The sequence below is a fragment of the Neodiprion lecontei genome, chromosome 3 (genome assembly GCF_021901455.1).
Source record: "Neodiprion lecontei isolate iyNeoLeco1 chromosome 3, iyNeoLeco1.1, whole genome shotgun sequence".
Classification (NCBI taxonomy): domain Eukaryota; kingdom Metazoa; phylum Arthropoda; class Insecta; order Hymenoptera; family Diprionidae; genus Neodiprion; species Neodiprion lecontei.
In genome coordinates this window covers 36,564,288-36,587,526 of record NC_060262.1, presented here as the reverse complement: position 1 = coordinate 36,587,526, position 23,239 = coordinate 36,564,288, and the positions used below count along the sequence as shown (strand labels likewise).

The 23,239-nt window shown below is 38.2% G+C and overlaps 1 protein-coding gene across 15 annotated transcripts in view; it reads right to left on the bottom strand.

The window, feature by feature from the left end:
* The window catches only part of LOC107224966 (Down syndrome cell adhesion molecule-like protein Dscam2), a 75,187-nt gene that overhangs the window by 16,824 nt on the left and 35,124 nt on the right, over positions 1-23,239 (bottom strand). For 3 of the 15 annotated variants that reach the window (XM_046735233.1, XM_046735230.1, XM_046735242.1), the window contains exons 6-11: positions 22,588-22,737; positions 15,782-15,905; positions 10,750-11,186; positions 10,374-10,630; positions 9,842-10,154; positions 6,800-7,090 (exon numbers count right to left, since the gene is read on the bottom strand). In XM_046735233.1, the coding sequence (XP_046591189.1) occupies positions 6,800-7,090; positions 9,842-10,154; positions 10,374-10,630; positions 10,750-11,186; positions 15,782-15,905; positions 22,588-22,737 (1,572 nt within the window). Of the gene's footprint in view, positions 1-150; positions 442-1,939; positions 2,228-3,629; positions 3,921-5,230; positions 5,522-6,799; positions 7,091-9,841; positions 10,155-10,373; positions 10,631-10,749; positions 11,187-12,684; positions 12,812-12,926; positions 12,975-14,162; positions 14,246-15,781; positions 15,906-17,301; positions 17,426-18,090; positions 18,218-19,429; positions 19,554-20,418; positions 20,543-22,587; positions 22,738-23,239 lie in introns of those variants that run through there. The other 12 variants (XM_046735235.1, XM_046735240.1, XM_046735228.1 and 9 more) reach the window with 11 other exon arrangements.

Genomic DNA, 23,239 nt, shown 5'->3' with positions numbered 1-23,239 from the left:
AGAGGGATTGTATGACATGGGGTTGGGAAAAATGTAAAGTTTTAAAATGACCCATAACAACAAATTTCGAACAATGAGCATTGTAGTCACAATATACTATGACAACTACATACACCTAAACCAACTGTCCTACTAATATTAACCAAGTACCGTTGACATCTAATGTCGCCGAGTGTGATGTCGAGCCTGCTTTATTTGATGCAATACAAGTATACTCTCCCGCATGCCTTGCCGCAACTGACTCGATGGTCAGTTGCTTTAGTCGCTTTCCTGAACTAGATACTGCGATGTCTAACTGGTCAGGTCTTATTGGTTGGCCCTTGAATGCCCAAGAAATTTCTAACGGAAGGTCACCCTTGATGACGGCACATTGGACAGATGCCATATCACCGGCGTTTATGGATTCATCACCAAATGAAAATGGACCTATCTGTGGAGCAACTTAGGAAGATTTTTAATCATATGAAAATTTACTCAGTTGGATAATTTTCTGGTTGTTTTATAAATGGAACGACACTCAAACTGGAAATTAACGAGTATTTGCATACCGGTTTACAAGCTCAATGTATATGGTATTGTGTAATGAAGACGTATCACTGTAGGAGGGATCAGCTGATTTTCACAAACAGCATTCGAGACAAGGAATATCGGGCAGTGAAAAAATGCATGAAAAGTAAAAAAAATGTATTGCCGATAACTCTATAGCACTACTTTTCGATACACCAAGGCATTGAAAAAAAAATAGTAAACGATACCACTATACCATTGACTGCCAAAGTGGCCGAATGACTTGTAGATCCCACGATATTACTTGCAATACAAGTATATTCGCCAGCGTGATGCGCAGCAACGGAATCAATACTAAGTAGTGAAATTTTTTTGCTAGTTTTCATAATTGAAATGTCCGGATGATTTTGGTGATTTATGGGTTCTCCATTCAAAGTCCACTGCATCTCGATAGGATAATCGCCTTTGAGAATACTACACATTGCCGATACTTGTTCACCCCAATTTGCAGGCTCCTCTCCAATTGTAAATGAGGCTATCTGCGGAGCAACTAAAAAACCCAATTGCGAATGAAAGGCCGTAGATAATATTTCATACCAAAACAATCATCAACCTTCCACTTTCATACCATCATTTCCCTGCAAAGTCTCACAACGTATTTTGAAATCGAATTAATAATGTACCATCTCTGCATACCAAATGAGGAATGTTACGGATCAAAAAATAGAAATGGAACAGAGGTGGTAGAATTGATTAAAGAAAAAAAAAAAAAAATTGTTATAAAAATAATAAAGATGGATCATCTTCATAATATGGGCAGGGATGGTCGAGTGTACAGGAGTGAGAATCATCTAGATGTGATGTGTCAATCAATACCATTCACAGCCAACGTCGACGAATGACTAATTGCTCCAGCTTTATTTGAAGCAATGCAAGTATATTCTCCAGCATGTCCAGCATTTACAGCGTCAATGGTCAGTAGACTAACTCGTTTACTAGAGCTAGATATGACAATATCTGGTTTATTATTTGTAATACGCTCTCCATTGAATGCCCAACTTATTTCAATGGGATAATCTCCTTTAACAATCGTGCAAACAGCTGATACTGCTTCGCCCCAGTTAGCTGGTTCATCGCTGATTGTAAATGGTGCTATCTGTGGTGCAACTAAGATATTTTATTTTTTAGAGGATTTTATTTCTAAATCTATTCCCAACATACAAAATAATCATCTTGCGAATGAACTCAATTAGGGTTTGAAAACTTTGTGCAATGTATTCTGTTTATGCGCCTCGTCTATATAAACACTGACATCGAACAATGAACTGCACGTAGGGAGAATCAAGGAAAGAGGTAGGATTGATGAAAATTTGAAGCTGAAATCCAACTATTGTGGCAATCAGAAAATGCTTCGTTTTCAGTGTAAATCTACCGTTGACTGCTAGAAGTGCAGAGTGGCTTGTAGCTCCTGCTTTATTTGAGGCAGTGCAAGTATATTCCCCAGCATGTCTTGCAGCTACAGCATCAATCGCCAACAAACTAACACGTTTGCTATTTGAAATGGTTATGTCCGATTGTTCAGCAGTTATAGGTTCTCCGTTTAGCGCCCATGAGATATCCATAGGAAAGTCTCCTTTCATAATAGAGCATGTAACTGACATCGCTTCTCCTGAGTTTGTTGGTTCGTCGCCGAAAGAAAATGGAAATATCTGGGGAGCAACTGAAGTGTCCAGTTTTTATGAGAGACGAATTTAAGCCAAATAGCTCAGATACGTGAATACCATTGTTACGTTGACAAAGTGGTGAAATTAAACACGTCAACAACAACAAAAGTACTCATACAATGCTCACGATGAATTAATAACAATCGCTGTCAAATATGCAGCAATAATAATTTCTATCAAAATAAAAATGGGTCTTATAATCAATGAGGGAAGCGAAAAAGCTTTGATGTTACTGAATTGTGCATTAGTATGATATTGTGCTCACAAAGCAATAGAAAATTCAATGCGTTTTAGATTATGGATACCATTAACAGCCAGGGTAGTTGAATGACTGACGTTTCCAGCTCTGTTCATAGCAGTACAAGTATATTCTCCTGCATGTCTGGCTGCAACTGACTCTATGCTGACAGCGCTCATGTGTCTGTTGATTCTTGTTATTACAATATCATCATCGCCAAAATTAATAGGATTCCCATTAAATTGCCAAACAATTTCTACTGGAAAATCACCCTTTACTATGGAACAAGTAGCTGATACCATATCACCCCAATTTGCTGGACCATCACTGATTGAAAATGGGCCTATTTGCGGAGCAACTAAAATGAGATCAATATACCAATTTCAATTCAATGAAAACCCCTGAGTGTAAAGTACTAAATATATCGCCCTGAATTCATCTTGGAAATATTAATAAAGTTCAAACCCGCGACGAAGACTGGAACCTATCGAAAATAAAAACATTGATAAGAGAATATCAGAGAATAGTAAATCCAGTGTCAAGTAAATGTGGGATAGGAAAATGAATTTCAATACAACAATCAAATAAGAATGTGGTACAATCTACCATTGACGACTAATAATGCAGTGTAGCTTGTCCCCCCTGCAGCATTACTTGCGGTACAAGTATATTCTCCTGAATGACTTGCTGATACGGCTTCAATTGTGAGCACACTAACTCGCTTGCTAGTGTTAATAATTGATATGTCCGGGTAATTGTAATTAATTGGTTCTCCCTTGAGATTCCATTCAATCGTAACAGGATGATCTCCCTTTATCACAGTGCAGGTTGCCGTTACAGTTTCACCCCAATTAGCTGGTTCTTCACTAATAACGAATGGTGCTATCTGTGGAGCGACTGACGAAGAGAAATATGTAATCAAGTCGATATAGAATCAATATGTACGCATACTTGTAGATACTTTTTTATTCTTGTAGTTGATGGAGTGCCCTGTGCTATCTGTGAACTGACCTAAGCCCCCTGCTAACTTAGCTCAAATTGCAGGATTTCATACACTATAAGCCATCGTGAGAAAGGGACTGTGAGCGTTGGTAGGATTTTCACTTTTTCGAGTAGAAGGAAATTAAAATGAATGTGCGTTCATTTCTTTCATGAAGTACCGTTTACAGCAAGTGTAGCAGATTGACTTGTCGCTCCAGCTTTATTCGACGCAGTACACGTATATTCTCCGGCGTGTCGTGCGGCGATGGAATCTATACTCATAATACTATTCCTTTTTGTTGTAGCCAGAATATTGATATCTGGATGATTCTGTCCAATAGGTTCACCATTCAAAGCCCATGATATATCAATTGGTAAATCGCCTTTTAGGATAACGCAAACTACAGAGATGGATTCACCCCAGTTAACTGGTTCATCTGCTATTGTGATTGGTGCGATCTGTGGAGCAACTGAAATTTTTCTTGGATAGTAACGTTATGTACTGATTAGAATCGAGTAATTCACTGAAGTTAGCACACAAGACATTAATATTCAATATCCTTCATCCAACAGATCTCAGAATTCCTATGTGTGTGGATAGGTTCATGTCACGGGATGTGTGGTACAGAAGGATGGGATGATTTTCATAACAACTAGAATTATGTGAAATGGAATACCATTCACTGCTAATACAGATGTGTGACTTGTCGCCCCAGCTCTGTTAGAAGCAGTACAGGTATATTCACCGGCATGTCTAGCAGACACAGAGTCGATACTTAAGAGACTGTTTCTTTTATTCGTCGTTATAGATACGTCGCGATAATTTTCTCCAATAGGTTCTCCATTTATTGCCCAATAAATATCAACTGGTGAATCTCCTTTAACTATTGTACAAACTGCAGAAACAGAGTCGCCCCAATTTACAGCCTCTTCGGCAATTTCAAAGGGACCTATCTGTGGAGAAACTAACAACCGGGAAGAAATATCAATTGCCTATTCAAAACATGTGCATCTTGAACTCTGTCGATTGAGCTCCACTCTAGTATGCGTAGATGTGCTTAGGGATTAGTGTCGGGATGTAGGTTCGGATGGGTACAAGGTAGTAGTATATTTTTCATTCGGTTGACATTTGGGTCGGAAGTACCATTCACAGCTAGTGTTGCTGAATGACTTGCAGCTCCTGCTCTATTCCATGCTGTACAAGTATATTCTCCAGCATGTTTTGCTTTTACAGGGTCAATGCTAAGTAGACTGTTCTTCTTATTTGTTGTAATAGCAATGTCAGGATAGTTATTTCCAATTACATCACCATTGAGTGCCCATGAAATTTCAATTGGAGCATCCCCCTTTACAATAGAACAAACGACAGATATCGAATCACCCCAATTTGAAGGTTCGTCTGATATTTCGAATGGAACTATCTGAGGAGGAACTGAAATGTATAAAACTGAAGATCAGGTCAAGTAAATTACCACTTGAAACATGGTGGTTAATTTCGTTTGTAAATTGTCAAAGGGATCAATCACGTTAGCCGTTTTTAAAAGTAAGGTGCGGCAGGATTTTGACATGGAAATGGTTTATGTAAGCACTTTACTTGAAGCCATATGAGTAAAATAATTTTTTTTTATCTCGTTAAGTATCAATCGTTCAAAAATGATCATTAAGACTGAACTTATAAGAAAAGGTTGCCGATATAGGTATATAGGTTCAAGTAAAAAGCATTATACACACTAATGTAAACTAGTGCATGATATGTATTGTGCATAATCCTTTAGTGTACCATTAACGGTAAGAGTCGCTGAATGTGTAACAAATCCAGCAGCATTGCTTGCCGAACAGGTATATTCGCCTGCATGTCTTGCCGCCACTGAATCGATTGTTAATGTACTAGCCCTCTTACTACTTCTACTAACAATGATATCCAAGTAATCATTTCCAATAGACTGGCCATTTAAAGACCATGTAATATCTATTGGTAAATCCCCTTTTGTCACGGCACATTGAACAGTGGCCATATCTCCTGCGTTTGCAGCTTCGTTGTCAAATGAGAAATACCCTATCTGTGGTGCCACTAGAAGTTTGAAAAAAACCTTAAACAATAGGAGGAATGGAACTAACTATAGGAAATGGGTGGTGCGAGGAAATTTTTTAAGTCTAATAGATCACATCAAGCACTTGGTAGCCGCATAAATTTCAATTTTTCAGCAATATAATTTGGATCGATTTTTTCATTTGAGTATACTGATCAATAATAATGCACTTGAAATAGGATCACATTCTATGCTACATATATGAAACATGTAATATAGAAATGAAAAATATTGAAAACTGCAGTAAATTAACTACAATTACGGTAACGTCTATATGCATAATTAAAAGACATGTAAGCAAAATAAATATAATCTACAAACGTGTTATCCCATTTCAATGATGATAAAATTTGGTTTATAGAGCATCTCAGTCAGGTGAATAAATTTGCAAGGCTATTACTGAAATCTATGCTGAAATGTGCTACTTTCATGTGCGAACAAGTTACAAAAGTGCTGGGATTTATATGCTACCATTAACGGACAAGACGGCTGTGTGACTGTCAGATCCAGCTGCATTCGCTGCAGTACACTTATATTCTCCAGCATGCCTTGCTGCTACGCTGTCAATGCTTAGAAAGCTGACCCTTTTATTGTTGACAATATTTACATCAGGTTGATGATAATTTAATGGTTTGTCATTGAAAGTCCATGTTAAATTTACTGGGAAATCGCCCTTCAAAATCGTGCAGGAAACAGAGAGCATTTCACCAGAGTTCAGAGGACCATCGCCAAAAGAAAATTGCATGATTTGCGGTGCGACTATAAAAATTAAATGGGAATTTAGCAGCTTTGGCTACGCTCTTCTTTCAAATTTTATACAGCAAAATGTACAGGTTTGTAAAATACAATTCCATGTATGTAAATTTTCCAACCTTTGTAGGAGAATGAAATACAGTAGATGAAGTACAAAATTATAGAATCCTTACAAATGTTCAACAGTATGTTATAGAATAATACATAGTGAAATCTTTTCAATAAGCTAATAGTCATCTAATGCTTCAACTTGCAGAATATTTGAAGAATAAGATAATTAATTTTTGAGAATTGCACCAATTTTTTTGTTTTCCGCTGAGACCTTGCTTGAATACATTGCGGATGACAGCAATGAATTCACTCTACGCATCCGGAACTGAAGACCAGAATGAGTATTTTAGCATTCAGCTTATCGCATTTGGAAAGGGATAAATACAGGAGATAAAGGTGTGAATGAATGGGTTCTACGAAAATACTATGAAGGATGACCAGCGAAAATCTAGTACCATTGACAAATAATGCCGCAGAGTGACTTGTAGCACCAGCCTTATTAGATGCTGAACAAGTGTATTCTCCAGCATGTCGAGCAGCTACTGCTTCTATGCTCAGAACACTATTTTTTTTATTTGTGCTTCCGATAGTTACATCTGTTTGATCGTTTTCAATTGGTTCTCCATTGAAAGCCCACGATATAACAATGGGAACATCTCCTTTGATGACCGAACAAGTAACTGACACTAGCTCACCCCAATTGGCTGGTTCTTCACCAAAAGTGAATGGAAGAATCTGTGGAGCGACTAAGAAACCCCAGTGAAGGAATTATAAGTATAGTAATCTAGAGAATGTAAGTAAAGTAATGAACATTCCGATTGCGTTAAATAAAGATAATGTTTGATAGTTTATAGGTGAACGAAATTGAAAATCTATTGGAGAAATGAAAGAGAAAACTAAGCATAATGAGCACGTAATCATTAACGTGAAATTCGTAGGATAGGAGAGGATAAGTAATTCTATGAACGTGACTCACAGCTACAAATTCGAATTCATATCTAAGATTTAACACATTCAATGTGTTTTTATTGTTAATGTTGCATCCATATACCGTTCACAGCTAAATATGTAGAATGACTGACGGTTCCAGCGAGATTTGAAGCGGAGCATGTATATTCCCCAGAATGTTTTGCTGTAACTCCATCTATACTTATTGCGCTCATATGTTTGTTGATTCTAGTTATTGCTATTTCTGGATATTTGGAATTTATTATTTCACCATTGAATGCCCAGGTAATATCCATTGGCATATCACCTTTTAGCACCGAACAGGCTGCAGAGACAGAGTCTCCCCAATTCGCAGTTTCAGCGTTGAAGGAAATTGGACCTAACTGTGGACCAACTAAATTCGATGCATGTGATTAACTCCACCGTAATCCTTCAATACCTTATGAATATCGCTGATCTTTTCCGACATTATTAACCGATTGGAAAGGAGTATGGACAGTTTTTACAAAAATAAAAACAAAGATACGAGTCTAAGAGAACTACATCATTGCCGTGAAAAATCTACATATTTTCACTATAAATGGAGTCAAATATTTATTCATATACCATTGACCGCAAGTCTTTCGGTATGACTAGCACCACCCGCTCTATTGGAGGCAGAACAAGTATATTCTCCAGCATGTCTCGCTGCGACAGCCTCAATATTTAATGTAGTAACTCTTTTATCAACTCTGTATGTAATTCCATCGGCAGCATCAATATGCGTAATAACGTGATTACCGTGACTCCATTCAAATTTTAAAGGTAAATCTCCTTTTCGGACTGAACATTGCACGCTGATACTCTCTCCAGCACTAGCTGGTTCATCTCCGAATGAGAATGGCATTATCTGGGGAGCAACTAAAATGTTGTTCTTTATACATATACAAAATGAAAACTATTCTCAATTTCAAAGAACTATAATGACGCTAAAGTAAGCCAATTATTATTTCACAATTAGTCAGTAAGTAATATTATACTCCAATGCTTGCACTCGAAATCTCCCTGTTATCATTACTGTTCTGTGTTAAAGGAGCTATGCCAATCATACCTTTTTTAATTCATGAAACATGAAAGTCATGAAACTGAGTGGCCTAATAAGATGCAAATAAAAATAAGACGTACAATGTGCTCGTTGAGGGACACAAGAACCGATGATATTAGAAAACACAAATTTCTCCCATGTGTTCTGATTTTGCTAGACTTTTTCTAGCTTCTAGGTACTATATGATCAATCTATTTTATAACAAGATAATAAATGCGTGAAGTTGTTATCACGGAATTAAATATATGGATGCTAATGTTGGTTATCAAATTCTCTCTGATTTTCCTAGTTACTGTAATGATGTCAAGCAGTATCTAATTTAATCTGTAATATATGATAAAACTGATTCTAACAAACACCGTACGAGTATAGAAAAAATTTTTAACAACACAATTTTCATCTATTAACCATTTGGAAAGTCAGAGTCATTCAAGTGAGGGGCAGCTACTAAACCTATTGCTAAGAATTGAAATTGAACGTATGTGTGAGGAATGTGCAGGAATGTGCGCTTGTAGCAAAAATTGATGAAAATCAATACGGGCTATGCAAAACATATTATCAATTGCGAACCATTGACTATTAGGAATGTCGAATGAGATACTATTCCAGCTGCATTTTGTGCGGTACAAGTATATTCTCCTGCATGTCTCGCAGCAATAACAGGGATCATGAGCATGCTAACTCGATCTGCCACTTTCTTAGTGAGTACGCCTGAAGCACCACCCATTTCTTCTCCAGGATAATTCCAACGTACACTCAGAGGAAAATCCCCAGTAGGAACGATACATTGTAGATTTGCAAATTCATAAGCATTCATGGGGAGTTTTGTAAATGCAAATGGATCTATCGTGGGTGGCACTAGGAGCAGAAATAATTATCGCAGTAACTCAATGGTCAACGATGACGCTATACGAATTCCTACAGAAGTTTACCTCCTTCATATATCAGAAAGTATTCTGCTAATGAGTTACTGCACCTATCATTGTCGTACTGTGATTTCTTATAAAAATCTATGACACGTGTATGTATGTATATATATGTATATATACGGATCAAGCAATGTATAAAACTCACTTTGTAAGACCTAAAAAATATCTGAAATACATAAAGGCACAAAAAATATTTACGAGATCTTATTAAAGAATACTTTGAATATTTATTAACTTGCTTCGAAGATGGGCAAGACGTAGGCTCTAATTTAAACTTCGAATCCATCCTTCAATCATTACGAAAGTACTTCAATTCAAAACAATATTGTATATTTAACTCGAAGTAATGAAATTAATTGTATAATATTAGAGTTCATCAAAATTCAATCAAGATTTTCAACAATTTATTATTTTTGGTATCGAAATATCTTATTTAAAAATGTGAAACCGGTAAACCTATTGTCAAAAACGGATTTCATCAAATACTCTTCAAATTTGTATGATTAGATTAAAGAGAATCTGAAATTGAAACTTACCCATAACTTGTACTTCTAGAGTTCCTCTTGCACTGTATCCCTGAGCATTTCTTGCCACGCAAGTATATGTCGCCTGGTCGCTCATTCGTTCGACATTTTCGATGATCAATGTACCATTGGCGAAGACCTTCTGCTTCCTATTTATTGGTAGAACTCTGCTATCTCGTTCCCAAACTATAGTTTCGATAGGGTAGCCAGCAACAGGACATGTCACACGCAGCGTCTCTCCGGCTACGATAGCTTTCTTATCCATGTGACGAATGAAGGGTAGACCATAGACATTCAAACGTGCAGAGTGTTCTGCTGAACCAACCTATAGGGACAAAACACCAAGTTTAGATCATGATTCCATAGTCTGATGTGTAAACATAATGTTCGTGGTTGTTGATGTGACCTTATAAGACATCCAATAGGAATAGTTGAAGGGCATGACTTATTATTAAGATTTACAATTTTTGAAAATAATTGCAACAAATGGTTACACACAAAAATATATATATATGTATTTGAAATTTCTGTACAACTGCAATACCTTAGAAGCAGCGATACACTTGTACATTCCTCCATCGTTCGTATGAATGCTCGAAATATTCAGCTGTGAGAAGACATCTCCATTAACAGTGACGTATTGTCCAACTTGGAGTCTGTCAGTGTTGGATAATCGTTTTCCGTCAAGTTCCCATGTAATTTCTGGTGTGGGATTACCACTAGCAACACACTTTAAAAAGACGCTGGGTCCAGGCTGTAGAGTTTCTTCAGGAAAGGTTTGTCGAATTTGTGGTGGTTCAACTGGACAAGAGAGTGAAGAGTTATCTTTACTGATGTAATAACGGTTAAATGATTTTTTTCATTTGATTTCACATTTATCAGTTAATTTCATAGGAAATGTGATCAGACTTTATACTTACAGCGACCTCCAAGTTTCAATTCAGCAGTGGCCTGAGCACTTTCCTGGTCATTTCTAACAAAACATTGGTACATTCCTTTGTCCTCTTTCTTTACTGCGTCAATTGTGAGAATGGATTCTTCAAATTGAAGTGGTTTTCCATCTTTCAGCCAAGAGATAGTTTTGATTGGATTTCCCTCAAAGTTACATACAAATTTAGCTGGTCTTCCAAAATCAATAGTTTGCGTTCGAGGTTCAATTTCAGCTGCCAAAGGTGCAGTTACAGTAAGGACAGTTTCAACACTCTCTCCTCCAACAGAGTTGTTCACGACGCATAGATATTTTCCAGAGTCATCAACACGAGCTTCGCGAATTATCAAAGTACCGCTTACTTGGCGAACACGTTCGTTCAACTGAACTGGATGCCTGCGGCTGGTTCCATCAATAAATTTGTACCATCTGAAACAAAATTCAAATTTAGATATCACAGTCTACCGATTTGGCAGTTGCCTGCCTTCAAATTTAAGATGACTAAAATACGCTGACTGAAGCGGGGATTCAAGGTTTACAACGGGTATTGGGCGTCTCGGCACTTTGAATCACTTTTTTCTAAGCGACAACAGACAATATTTTTCTGGTACTCGATCACTGTTTCCTTCAGTGTTTAACTCGATGAAATATGAGTGAAAATGATTTATCCTGATAATAGATTGAGCTCAAATTACTATCAGAACAACAAATTTACAATATCAAAAATTTTCAGGTTAAATCAATATGCTATCTCTGACGGTGACAGAATATAAATGATTAGGATGAATATTATTGTACTAAATATATCCTCATATGCAAAATATCCTTATAAATTAACTGCAAAGAAGCACGGTATTATAGGAAGGGGCAGGAGAACAGAGCAACTGATTTGGAAAATTGGTGATGTTCGGATGATTGGAAGTAAGTGGTGATGATAAATTTTGTGGTGAGCGGGGCGGCGGTGCACTAGACATACTAAATTTAATCCGATAACGAGGCAGGCGAGATGCTGGATACAATGTGTGAGATTGATGGTTGAAATACAAAGATATGGATTGGGCACTGAGGACTGACGACTGACGACGACGGGACTTACCAGCCAGTCTTTGGGACTGTGTAGGTAGGTAGCCCACCTGAAGCCGAACCCAGAGAAGGCCTGGGCGTCGCAGAGCAGACCCCTCATCAACCCCACTTCAGGCCTTATTCAAGCGATCACCGCTCACTTTGAGGACGACGTGTCCAGTCGGGTCTGAAACCAACACGCCTGATTGGCCCCGAGAGGATCTAAGGAAGTTTTCTTGTCAAGGAACTTCTTAGAGGAAAATTCTTTAATGCTTCTCGAGGAAAGTAAAAAACTAAATCTGGTGCCGCCGCCCACGCGGGGTAGAGGGTAAGGGTAAGTCTAAAGAGAAAATAGGAAAACCAGGAAAAAGGAGCTAGTGTACCTAGTTATAGGGGCAGGAAACCCCTGAGCCGCGCATGCCAGCGCCAGAGACTCGCCCTCTACCCCACGGTACTTAAGACCGTCTCCGGTCGCTTTTGGGGCGGTGCGACCTGATGGTTCTGAAAGGATAATTTATCTAAATTTATAGTGTGAGCTATGAACCAACCTTTTTTGTTACTGATCCATCAGTCCGTGATATACGACACCAGCCAAATGCCCAAAGTAATTTTAATTTTCAAAAAATATTACCTACCTTTAGCGTCGGATGATGAATGCAGAACGATTCATTGCATACGAAACAATAAACTTTAATTCATTCCTGATTCTATCAGTCTCTATTAACGCCCAAGTTAAGCAAGATCGAGTTTCCAGTTAGGAGAAAAGTATTGAAAGCAACATGCCCACCTTGGTTTGGACAAAATTACTGGTTTTCAAGATTTCCATAAGAGAATTTATGTGGAAAATTGAAAGAATAATTTATACCTCGTTACAGGAACAGGGAATCCTTGAAGAGCACAACCTAATGCCACAGTTTGTTTCATTGATGCGGAAAGTAATTCTCTTTCGAATTTCTTTCCTGGAGATTTCGGAACAACATTAGATGTTGGTTCTGAAAAGTGAATAAGAAATTTTCAACGTCTACCTTGTTATGGGAACAGGGAACCCCTGAAGAGCACATCCTAATGCCCCTGTTTTATTTATGAAGACTGTAACTAATTTTCCACCTTCGTAACGTTCACCAGCTACGCGTGGAGCAACATTGCTCGTTGGTTCTGTAAAGGAGATGAAAAGAAAAATAAGAAGGCGGTACCTTGTTATAGGGACAGGAAACGCCTGTACAGCACAGCTCAAGGCAGCAACATTCCTTAATAAAACATTCGCTAGCTCTCCACCTTCGTATTTTTTACCAGCGATTTGAGGAGCAATGTTGCTTGTAGGCTCTGTAAGATAGTTTTTCAATCTTACAAGATGAAAGATAGGGATACTAGTTCAAGAATACCACTGAAGCACTGCCACCGAATCTTTTCTAAAATTATGCATGAGATTTTACACAAATCTTTTCACTACCTGAATATGGGAGCTGGGAATCCTTGTGCGGGACAGAGTAACCCAGTTGTTTGCTTTGCTTTTATCAATTTCCTCATACCGTTATAGTCTTTGTCGCGTACATTTGGAGGCACACTGGCCTCAGGCTCTGTAATTTTGCAATTACGAAAAATGCTTAAGCTCGATCCTAGACAAAGTGTCTAAATGCTGGAGACTGGGTATCTCGGTTACACAGTGGAGAAATTTGGGAAAAAGTAATTACCTTATTTTTGCTGGATATCGGTATTGCAAAACTAGCATATTTGTAATTATTCAGAGTGAACAGTCGATACTACTAATGGTTTTTGTTATAAGCTCTAGAACTTCATGCCTCACCTAAACAATGGTGGTGGACTAGACTGTGCCTCGCAAAGTAGTGAAACAGATTCGGTTTGACATTTAGTCATTCCATCAAACTTGGATCTACGTGGCAAACGTGGAGGGCTACTTCCCACCGGCTCTAGAAACAAGAATGCCAATATTTATGATAAAAGTGAATTTTCAATACCTGAACAAAGGTGGCGGACTAGACTGTGCGTCGCACAGCAATGTCAGGGATGTTGCTACATGCCCAAAAATAGCATCTAACCTTGATCGAGGTGGAAGACGAGGTGGGCTACTTCCGACAGGCTCTATAATGTGAGAAGTTATCAACATAAGACGTTGAACCAAAACTGCAGATGCAACAAAGAACAGACACTTTTCCTTGGAAACTGAAGGAGCCTATTCGAAAATAATTTCCACTACGTATTCAGAAAAATTAAAAAACCCATTTGATGACACTGAAACGACAAATTTCGCGGACAGTATCGTATGAGGTCCACCAACAAACTTTCAATACCAATCAATGTATAAAAAACAAATTCGAGTCCTACCTAAAAATTGGAAGCGGATTTCCCTGAGCCTCGCATAGCATTGTGATGGCTTGCCCGATACCACTCATCTGCACGCTATACTTTGCCGTTGGTGGTACTCTAGGTGCTGCACCATTTACGGGTTCTACGAACAATTTTATGATTTGTTTACAGCTGTCGAACTGACCTAAACATGGGAGGAGGTAACGCCTGGGCATCGCAAAGTAAGCTAAGATCCGTACCACCCGCCACGTCAAAGGAATCAGACTTTGCCGACTTGGGAAATTTGGGAGACACTCGTCCTGCTGGGTCTGAGATGGTATTAGAAAAATGTTAAATTTACAACTTTTAATACATAATGTTACCTGAATACTGGGATCTTGGCAATAGTACAATAATTTGACCCTTAATCGTAGGAAATTTGGAATCAATTAATTTTATATTCAACTGAAAGAACGTTTCATTTACCTAGAAATTGGAACAGGTGATCCCTGTGCGGAGCATAACAGACTAATTGGTAACCCTGCTTCGCGCAAATATGTACTACTCTTTGCGTCACTTTCAAAAGATGGTGCTTTTGACCCCATAGGTTCTGAAGAGAATGGAAATTCAAATTTTCATACAATCCAGTGGAATATATTAAAAGCGAGCCAATGATTTAATCGAACTTGTATTTCAATTGCCATTCATTGTAGTATTACGTGAAATGTACTATAAGATATAACAATACTTATCGCATTACCTGAGGAATTTGATTCTGAAAAGTGAAAAACTGCCCTCGATAAAACCCTAAAGGCTACAATTAACATGCGAGAATAATAAAATTCTAATAGTTACCTAAAGAGTGGTACTGGAAACCCTTGAGCAGAGCATAGCAAAGTAAGGATTCCCCCGACGGGGCGAAAAAACGAGTTGACTCGATTATCAGTTGAAAATTTAGGAGCTTTTACTCCCATCGGTTCTAGATAGCGATATTTGAAAATTAATTTACAATAACTCTTCAGTTAGAGAGAAGAGAGGAACGGTAAACTTGGGCCGATACAGTTGGTTGTAAATACTTTTAATACCAAAAATATGAAAGCAAGTAAAAGTGAGGTAAAATAATTAAGACAATGCTAGTTCTACCTGAATGCTGGAACTGGATGTCCTTGAGCTTGGCAAGGAATTTCAGAAATTTTCGTTGCTTGAGTCTTTAACCAACGTTTGGCGTCACCAATAATAGCCGGTGCCTTACTACCAACTGGTTCTTGTTTGAAAGAAGAAAAGAAGAAGTGGAATCATGTGCAATGAAGTAAGAAAGAATTATTACCTAAATGTTGGGACAGGATGACTCTGCCCCTGGCAGAGAATTACAATATTTGTTGCAGCCCGCCTCTCCATCAGACTCCCTTTTTCTCCCAAAATCGACGGAGCTTTACTCCCTACTGGTTCTATTGATATAATTAACAACTCGTCAAACAGAATATAAGAAATTACCTAAACATGGGGACAGGGTGCCCTTGAGCCGGACACAACATCACAATGCTAAACTTTACTCTCTTCTCCAACCATCCACCTTTCAAATCACCGGTCAATGCTGGTGCCTTGCTTCCAACAGGTTCTATTTTAAGGACAGTATGTTATATCAAATTCCAAATTACCTATACGTTGGAACAGGGAACCCTTGGGCAGGACAAAGTACCGTCAGATCTTGACCGGTAAGTCTTTCGTACCAAGCTTTCTTTGCATCGTTAGAAAACTTTGGCGCTTTGGACCCGACTGGCTCTGGTTCGAGGTTTTCAATATAAATTTATAATTATTAATCATTGTAAATGCTGCACACACCTGAATGTTGGGACAGGCACACCTTGTGCCGGACAAAACAGAGCAAACTCTTGTTTGGACTTTTGTTCAAACCAAGATAGTTTGTTACTGCTCGAAAACTTTGGAGCCTTACTGCCAACTGGTTCTGTTTTAAAATAGTAATTTGGAATTAGCTGTCTATTCAGTTATTTCTACATGGAAACACATCTACCTATCCCGAAGATGCAGAAATAATTATTCATTATCCAGTCTGCACTAGTATTAGATACCAAGACAACAAGATGAAAGTATACTGGGAACGTAAAAAAGAAATAACTCTACTCAACGACAAAACACACAATACCTAGTAACTGGAACAGGATGACCCTGAGCGTTACAAGGAAGACTTATTCCTAAACCAGCCCTTCGAACCAACAAGGACAACTTGACATCCCCCGAAAACGCAGGTGCTTTGCTGCCGACTGGTTCTAAGTGAAGAAAGGTCTTATGTAATTCCCAAGATGTATAAGTTTACCTAGTTTTTGGGACAGGGCTTCCCTGTGCAGTACAAAACAACGCAACGCCTTGTCCGGTGTGTCTTCGAATTGTTCTACTCAAATCATCGGAGGATAATTTGGGAGATTTTGCACCGATGGGTTCTGAAAATATTTTAGACTGAAATATTTATGTTACCTTGTCTTTGGGACAGGGTGCCCTTGAGCGTTGCACGTTAGTGCGATATTCGTATCTTTACGCCTCACAAATGCACTAAGCGAATCGTCTGTAGAGAAGGTTGGAGATTTTTGTCCAACAGGTTCTACAGAAAGTGAAAAAGAGAAACTTGACCAAACGTTGTAAGAAAAATTAAACCATTTTTGTTTCACCTGTAGGATCGGCTAGGGTACCCCGACATTCTACATCAAAATAATCCCTGATAATCTAAATTTCAGAACAGTTTAGTACCTAATGATAAGATAAATTTACCTAGTAGATGGAGGAGGGTGACCTTGTGCATTACACATTATAGAGACGCTTAAGCCTTTGTAACGGTTAAAAGCCCTTGATGTATCATCAGATGAAAATTTTGGTGATTTTAAGCCGACTGGTTCTAAAAATATAACAAGATAAAACAACAAATCGAGTAAAAACCCGAAGGTTAGGACAGGAAACCCCAGTTTTTTGGGGAAAAAATCAATGCTTTAGGCTATGCTTTACTTCTACCGAAATGACAATTTTCGTAGAATTTGAGCAAAGTATTCCTAGTACAATAGTGAAAATTGTCCCAGTAGAGAAGTTTACTTACCATTTGATTGTATGGAATGGATAGCGGCGAACTGTTAAGACTAATAATATTTTGATAATTAAAATACCGTCTCACCTCGAAATAGGAACGGGATATCCCTGAGCAGGGCACAACAAAGCTGCTGAATTTTTCAACATGACTTCAGCCCATTCAACTTTGTTAATGGTCGGGAATTTTGGTTTTGCGCTCGAAGTGGGTTCTAATGAAAATACAAATACTTAGTCGGTATAAGTATGCAATGACGGAGAAATCACTAACCGTGTGACAGGGACAGGGAAACCTTGAGCAGAACATATCAAAGATACTGCGTCAGAGTGCATTGTAGGCGTCACATTCGAAAATCAATCGACTGATTGCTAAGACTAGCTAATGGGTGTAACATTTAATCAACGAAAGGAGTCGTCTCACCTTGAAATAGGAACAGGGTATCCCTGAGCAGAGCACAACAAGGCTGCTGATTTATTTAATACGACTTCAGCCCACTCAACTTTGTCAATAGTTGGAAATTTCGGTTTTGCACTTGAGGTAGGTTCTAACAAAAGTATAAATACTTAGTCGACGTAAGTGTGCAACAATGGAAAAATTACTAACCGTGTAATGGGGACAGGGAAACCTTGAGCAGGACATATCAAAGATACAGCGGTAGAGTGTATCGTAGGCTTCACAACTTTTATATCTGAATTTGTAAATTTTGGTTTCGTACTGGATACGGGTTCTGGGAAAGAGGATATGAAACATCAAGTTTTTAAATGAGTTCATGACATAATATTTGGCATAAAATTTTTGAAAAATCAACATAAAAATGGGAATTTATATTCACACTTTGAATCGTCAAGTATATATTTTTTTTTCTTTTTAATGTACCTAAATGCTGGGACAGGAAATCCTTGAGCGGGGCAAAGTAACGTTGCTGGCTTCTCTTTACTAACAATCACTTCCAAAGTCTTTACAGCTACCCCAGCAAACTTCGGCTTAGAACTTGATACTGGCTCTATACGAGGAACGAAGAAATATCTATAAATTTCTGTTGGCCAAAAAAATGTTGAATGCTGGAATCTAGGTAACCCTTTCGCCAAGCAAATAAATCAATCTTTGAATCGAAATATTTTCATTTTTCAATAAACAAAAGATCATATCCGGTACAGTGTTGAATTACCAAACACAAATATTATGTGTTACAAATATTACATGTTTATAATTGTACCTGAACATTGGTACAGGATATGCTTGAGCAGGACAAAGGAGCGTAATATGATTTCGTTCAGGGACACTTGGTTCCAATGCTTTGACAGCTACGGTTGTGAACTTCGGCTTGGAACTTGAAACTGGCTCTACCAAAAAATATCATAACATGAACGGATGGCTGAAATATTTACCTCATTGCAGGGACAGGGAATCCTTGTACAGGACAGAGCAAAGTCACGGCTCCCTTAGACGATATACTAGGATTTATAGCCTTTACATCTAGCGCTGTTAATTTTGGTTTTGTACTCGACACTGGCTCTATATTAGATTGAAATAAAAACCTTAATACCGTCATAATGTTTAAACAAATTGATTTACAACCAACTGATTCAAACTCACTTAAAAACTGGGACAGGATGGGCCTGTGCCGGACAGACCAGCGGAACACCTTGGCCTTTCTGAATTTCAAACGTGCGACTCTTGTCGATGGTTGAAAATTTTGGTTTAGCAAAACCGACGGGTTCTAAAAATTAAACTGAATACTAACGTTTGCTGAATAGTTTCAATGCTAGTCTGCTGGGACAGGAAACGTCTGAGGTGTAGCGAAGAAAAAGTTGCAAAAATTTTACTTTGTCTAACTTATTTAGTAAAAAGGCAAATGAAATAGTGACCATACCTAAACATGGGAACTGGAAACGCTTGTGCTGGACACAACAAAGTAAAGTTTGATCCTTGTATAGCTCTCAAGCCGATGTCATTTACAGATGGAAACTGTGGCTTAGAACTTGTCACTGGCTCTATAAAGTTAGGGAACAAATCATATTCAATTCAGTTACCTTCCATCGTTAACTGTTGTAGTCACACAGACTATTGAAAGTGAAAAAGTATTTGACAACACTTAAGTGCTACAAAATTTCCGAGTACTATTAATTACCTACACCCTTGACTATGCTATAATTCCGATTCTTGACACAGAATTTATTTTACTCTAAGGAATAAAAATCAGTAACTTTCCTACCTATATGATGGAACTGGGAACCCTTGGGCAGGACATAGTAGTGTTGTTTGTTTATTTAAACTGACAGTAAATCTCTGAAGATCACTTGTACCGGATAATTTTGGCCGAGAACTAGAGACTGGTTCTGAGAATAATAAGTAGATCTTTTTCTTTTAGTACGAATTTACCTGTACGATGGAACGGGGAACCCTTGGGCAGGACATAATAGAGTCATCGCGCCACCAAGCAAGACCTTGAAAGTCTGAGAATCAGCCAACGATGGAAATTTCGGGCGAGAGCTTGCGACTGGCTCTATATGCAAAAAGTACATTCGATAACAGCGACGTAAAGTCACTCAGGCAACATTGATGTATACCTACACTCAGCTGACAGGTGTCAACAATAAAATAAATATTCCAAATAAATGTAATCACCTGAACGATGGAACAGGGAATCCCTGAGCCGGACAAGTAATTGTCAACGAACCAATGATGGGTACAATGTATCCCCTCGTATGTTCCGTGGTGGAAAATTTTGGACGAGAGCTAGCGACTGGTTCTGAATATAGAAGAGGTACGTTGTTCGATATTTGACATACCAGTTATAATTTACCATAATTGACGAATAACAGTGAATGGCAATTGCGAGTTAATACAAGAAAGAGAAAAATCACCTGTAATTTGGAACGGGAAACCCCTGCGCAGGACATAACAAGGTCATTGGTCTCTTGAGGAAAACTGTATAAGTTCTTGAATTTTCCATCATTGGAAATTTCGGCCTGGCGCTCGACACTGGCTCTACATGAGGAAATAATGATGTTTTGAAAGGATCCTACCTATGCATAGGAACGGGAAACCCCTGCGCCGGACACAGCAGCGTTAAAGCACCTCCGATTATCGAGGTGAAACCACGGGAGTTGTCCATTGTCGGAAATTTGGGCCTGGCACTACCTACTGGCTCTGTGGTTTACGGAATTGAAATTGAACCTTTAGTTTCAAGCTTCGACTTACTTGTACATTGGAACAGGGAACCCTTGAGCGGGACACATCAACGTTACAGAACCACCGTTCATTGTTCTGAAGCTTCTAGAGTCGTCGACGGTCGGAAACTTTGGTCTAACACTGCCGACGGGTTCTGTATTATAAAATATACTATTTCTTATTCTCATTCTACCTGCGCACTGGAACAGGAAACCCCTGAGCAGGGCATAACAAAGTAATCGATCCTCCGATAATTGATTTAAATCCACGAACATCGTCCATTGTCGGAAACTTTGGTCTAGCACTTCCCACTGGTTCTATAAAAACGAAATATATTTTCCAAAGTGAATGCTACAGTACCCAAGTACGCGATTGTTCGAAAGTCGGAAAGAAGGTCCGTCTCTCATTGACGTATCAGCGAGAAGTTGTACCGAAGTACGTATTAAACACTCATATACCGAGTGATCGAAAGGAATAAAGAAAAGATACCTAGCTGTTAGCAAATTGAGTAAACATGAAAAATATGCGTACACAAACTTTTACAGAAGCCAGGAAATTGGATCTCCTACCTATATGATGGAACCGGGAACCCCTGTGCAGGACAGAGGAGCGGTAGACTCCAGCCGAAATGGGTGGAAAGTCCGTTCAAGTTGTCCAAACTTGGAAATTTAGGTCTCGCACTTCCCATAGGTTCTGCGTATTGACAAAAGAAAAGAAAAGAAAAAAAAATGTCTCGAGCTTGCTTAGGCCCCCTGCTAGGCCAACCTTAATACTACGTATTAACTTGCGGCTAAATCCTTGCTCTTTTACTATCTTATTTAAGAAACTTACCTTTCATTTGTAAGAAGAACAATAGCGAAGTGACAATAATTTGGTGAATTTGAGAGCGGGAATTCATGGGATCGAGGGCGGACGGTGGCGCGTGCCCGCAGGGGTACCCTGTCCCAGCATTCAGGCGATCAACGAGCTTGGTCTTTGCTTTATTAATCTCGTTACTACATTATGTACCGAAGAATGTTCGACCTCGTTATGCGAGACCGATGAGGCGTGACGAGTGCTTGACGACTCATCTCATCACATTCATCTCGGATCACAGCTGTGTCGATTATCAGCGCAATTGCGGATGTTTAATTTTTCGCGATACTTTAGCGTAACTCGAGGTTTTTGCTTTAAAAAATTAAACCTTGTTTTACACGATTACTGATCGGGAAATAGGCATAAATTAACAATTTTATGCATGAGACCAAGCACGCTGGCATAAATAGACATAGCATGCCGTTACAAAATTTGCTGAACCAATTCTCTGCTACGCTGAATCCAAATATACAATTCAATAAATGTTATCCGGATTTCATAGGATTATTCAATTTGTGCGTGTAGCTAACACGCATAGTTTATTATATATGCCAATTGTATACAGATAATTAAATTGAAAATCAGAGAATTGATTGCATACAGTAAGAGAACTGAAATGTAGGTGTGCAAGTTCGATTCTATGACGAAATTACTGAATATTGAAATTCAGGTTCATAAAATGTTGTATGAAATTTGTTCTATGTAGGCGGATTTGATAAACAAATTAGAACCACTCTCTGATGCGATATGAATCGAGTTTCAATCTTACAAATTCGCTAGTTTTACCATAACAAGCAATAGTACAGAAAAAATTGTAAACTCATTTTAGTACTGCGATCATTTTATGGGGTACCTGTGAATATGCTATCAGTTTGCATTTCTTATGTTTTAATTTATTGTGTTACCAACGAAATTTAACATCTGAGGAGGAGATAACTTTTATTATTACCGTCGACAAGCCAGCCCAATATCTTGCACACTTACATTTTTTGTATAAAATCTTGACTCTCCTGGTTTACTATTTGAAATCCGTTATGATTGCAAGATAACGTTTGACATATAAGCTTGAAGTTTATTGCTTCCAACTATTAATCGATAAAGTAAAATTACACGAATTCTGAATGAAAAATATTTTACGAAAAAAGTCTGGCGTTTCACAAAAATATTTTTGTACCCACTGAATTAAAAATCATATTTCAAAATTATCGTGATATTTGATTTTCCGAAAATATTTGCCGAACTTGAAAATTCTGTAAAAATATTTCAATGCTTCGAGAACCGATGTACCAGGATTGTCATGAGATTTAGATTTGAATGTATGAAACGAAGAGGGGAAAAACTTACCAGTAATGACCAAACGTCCTTTGGTAGCCGAAAGTCTAGTTTCGCCGGTCAATCTATGCTTTGTTCTGCATTGGTAAGTTTTGTAACCATCTTCTGGCCCGACATCTTTGATATGTAATTCTCCCGAGGGTAACACCAGGTATTTTCCATCTGTTGTCAATAAGATATGGAGATTAATATAAACAAATCAAGTTTCTAGATTTATTCCTAGTTCTATTACGTATTCCTAATTCATCACAATCACCATTGCTACGATAAGAAAAAAACTACGCGATAAAGTTCTTTCACGAAATCATGTAACGTGGAACAATTACGAAGATGAATTATCTTGCCAATAATTAATTCACCTATTTCCTCACTATCGAGCTAATGAAATCGGTGATAAGTATAGAATGCAATACGTAATAGAACTCTAACCAGCATGCATAGCTAAAAACCCTACGTCCACTCAAATATCGGACCCTAACTTAAATTCAAAACCGCTCAGAGAAGAGCTGAAGATTGTTTAAATATTCGATTGACAACTAAGGATTTTTTTTCCAAGTATTAGAATAATTAGTTAAAATTGACAAGAATTAAGTAATTGATTTTCAGAAATTTCCAATTAGTCGATCGACCACGATACGAGGAAAGAAAAGAAGCTGATTAATAC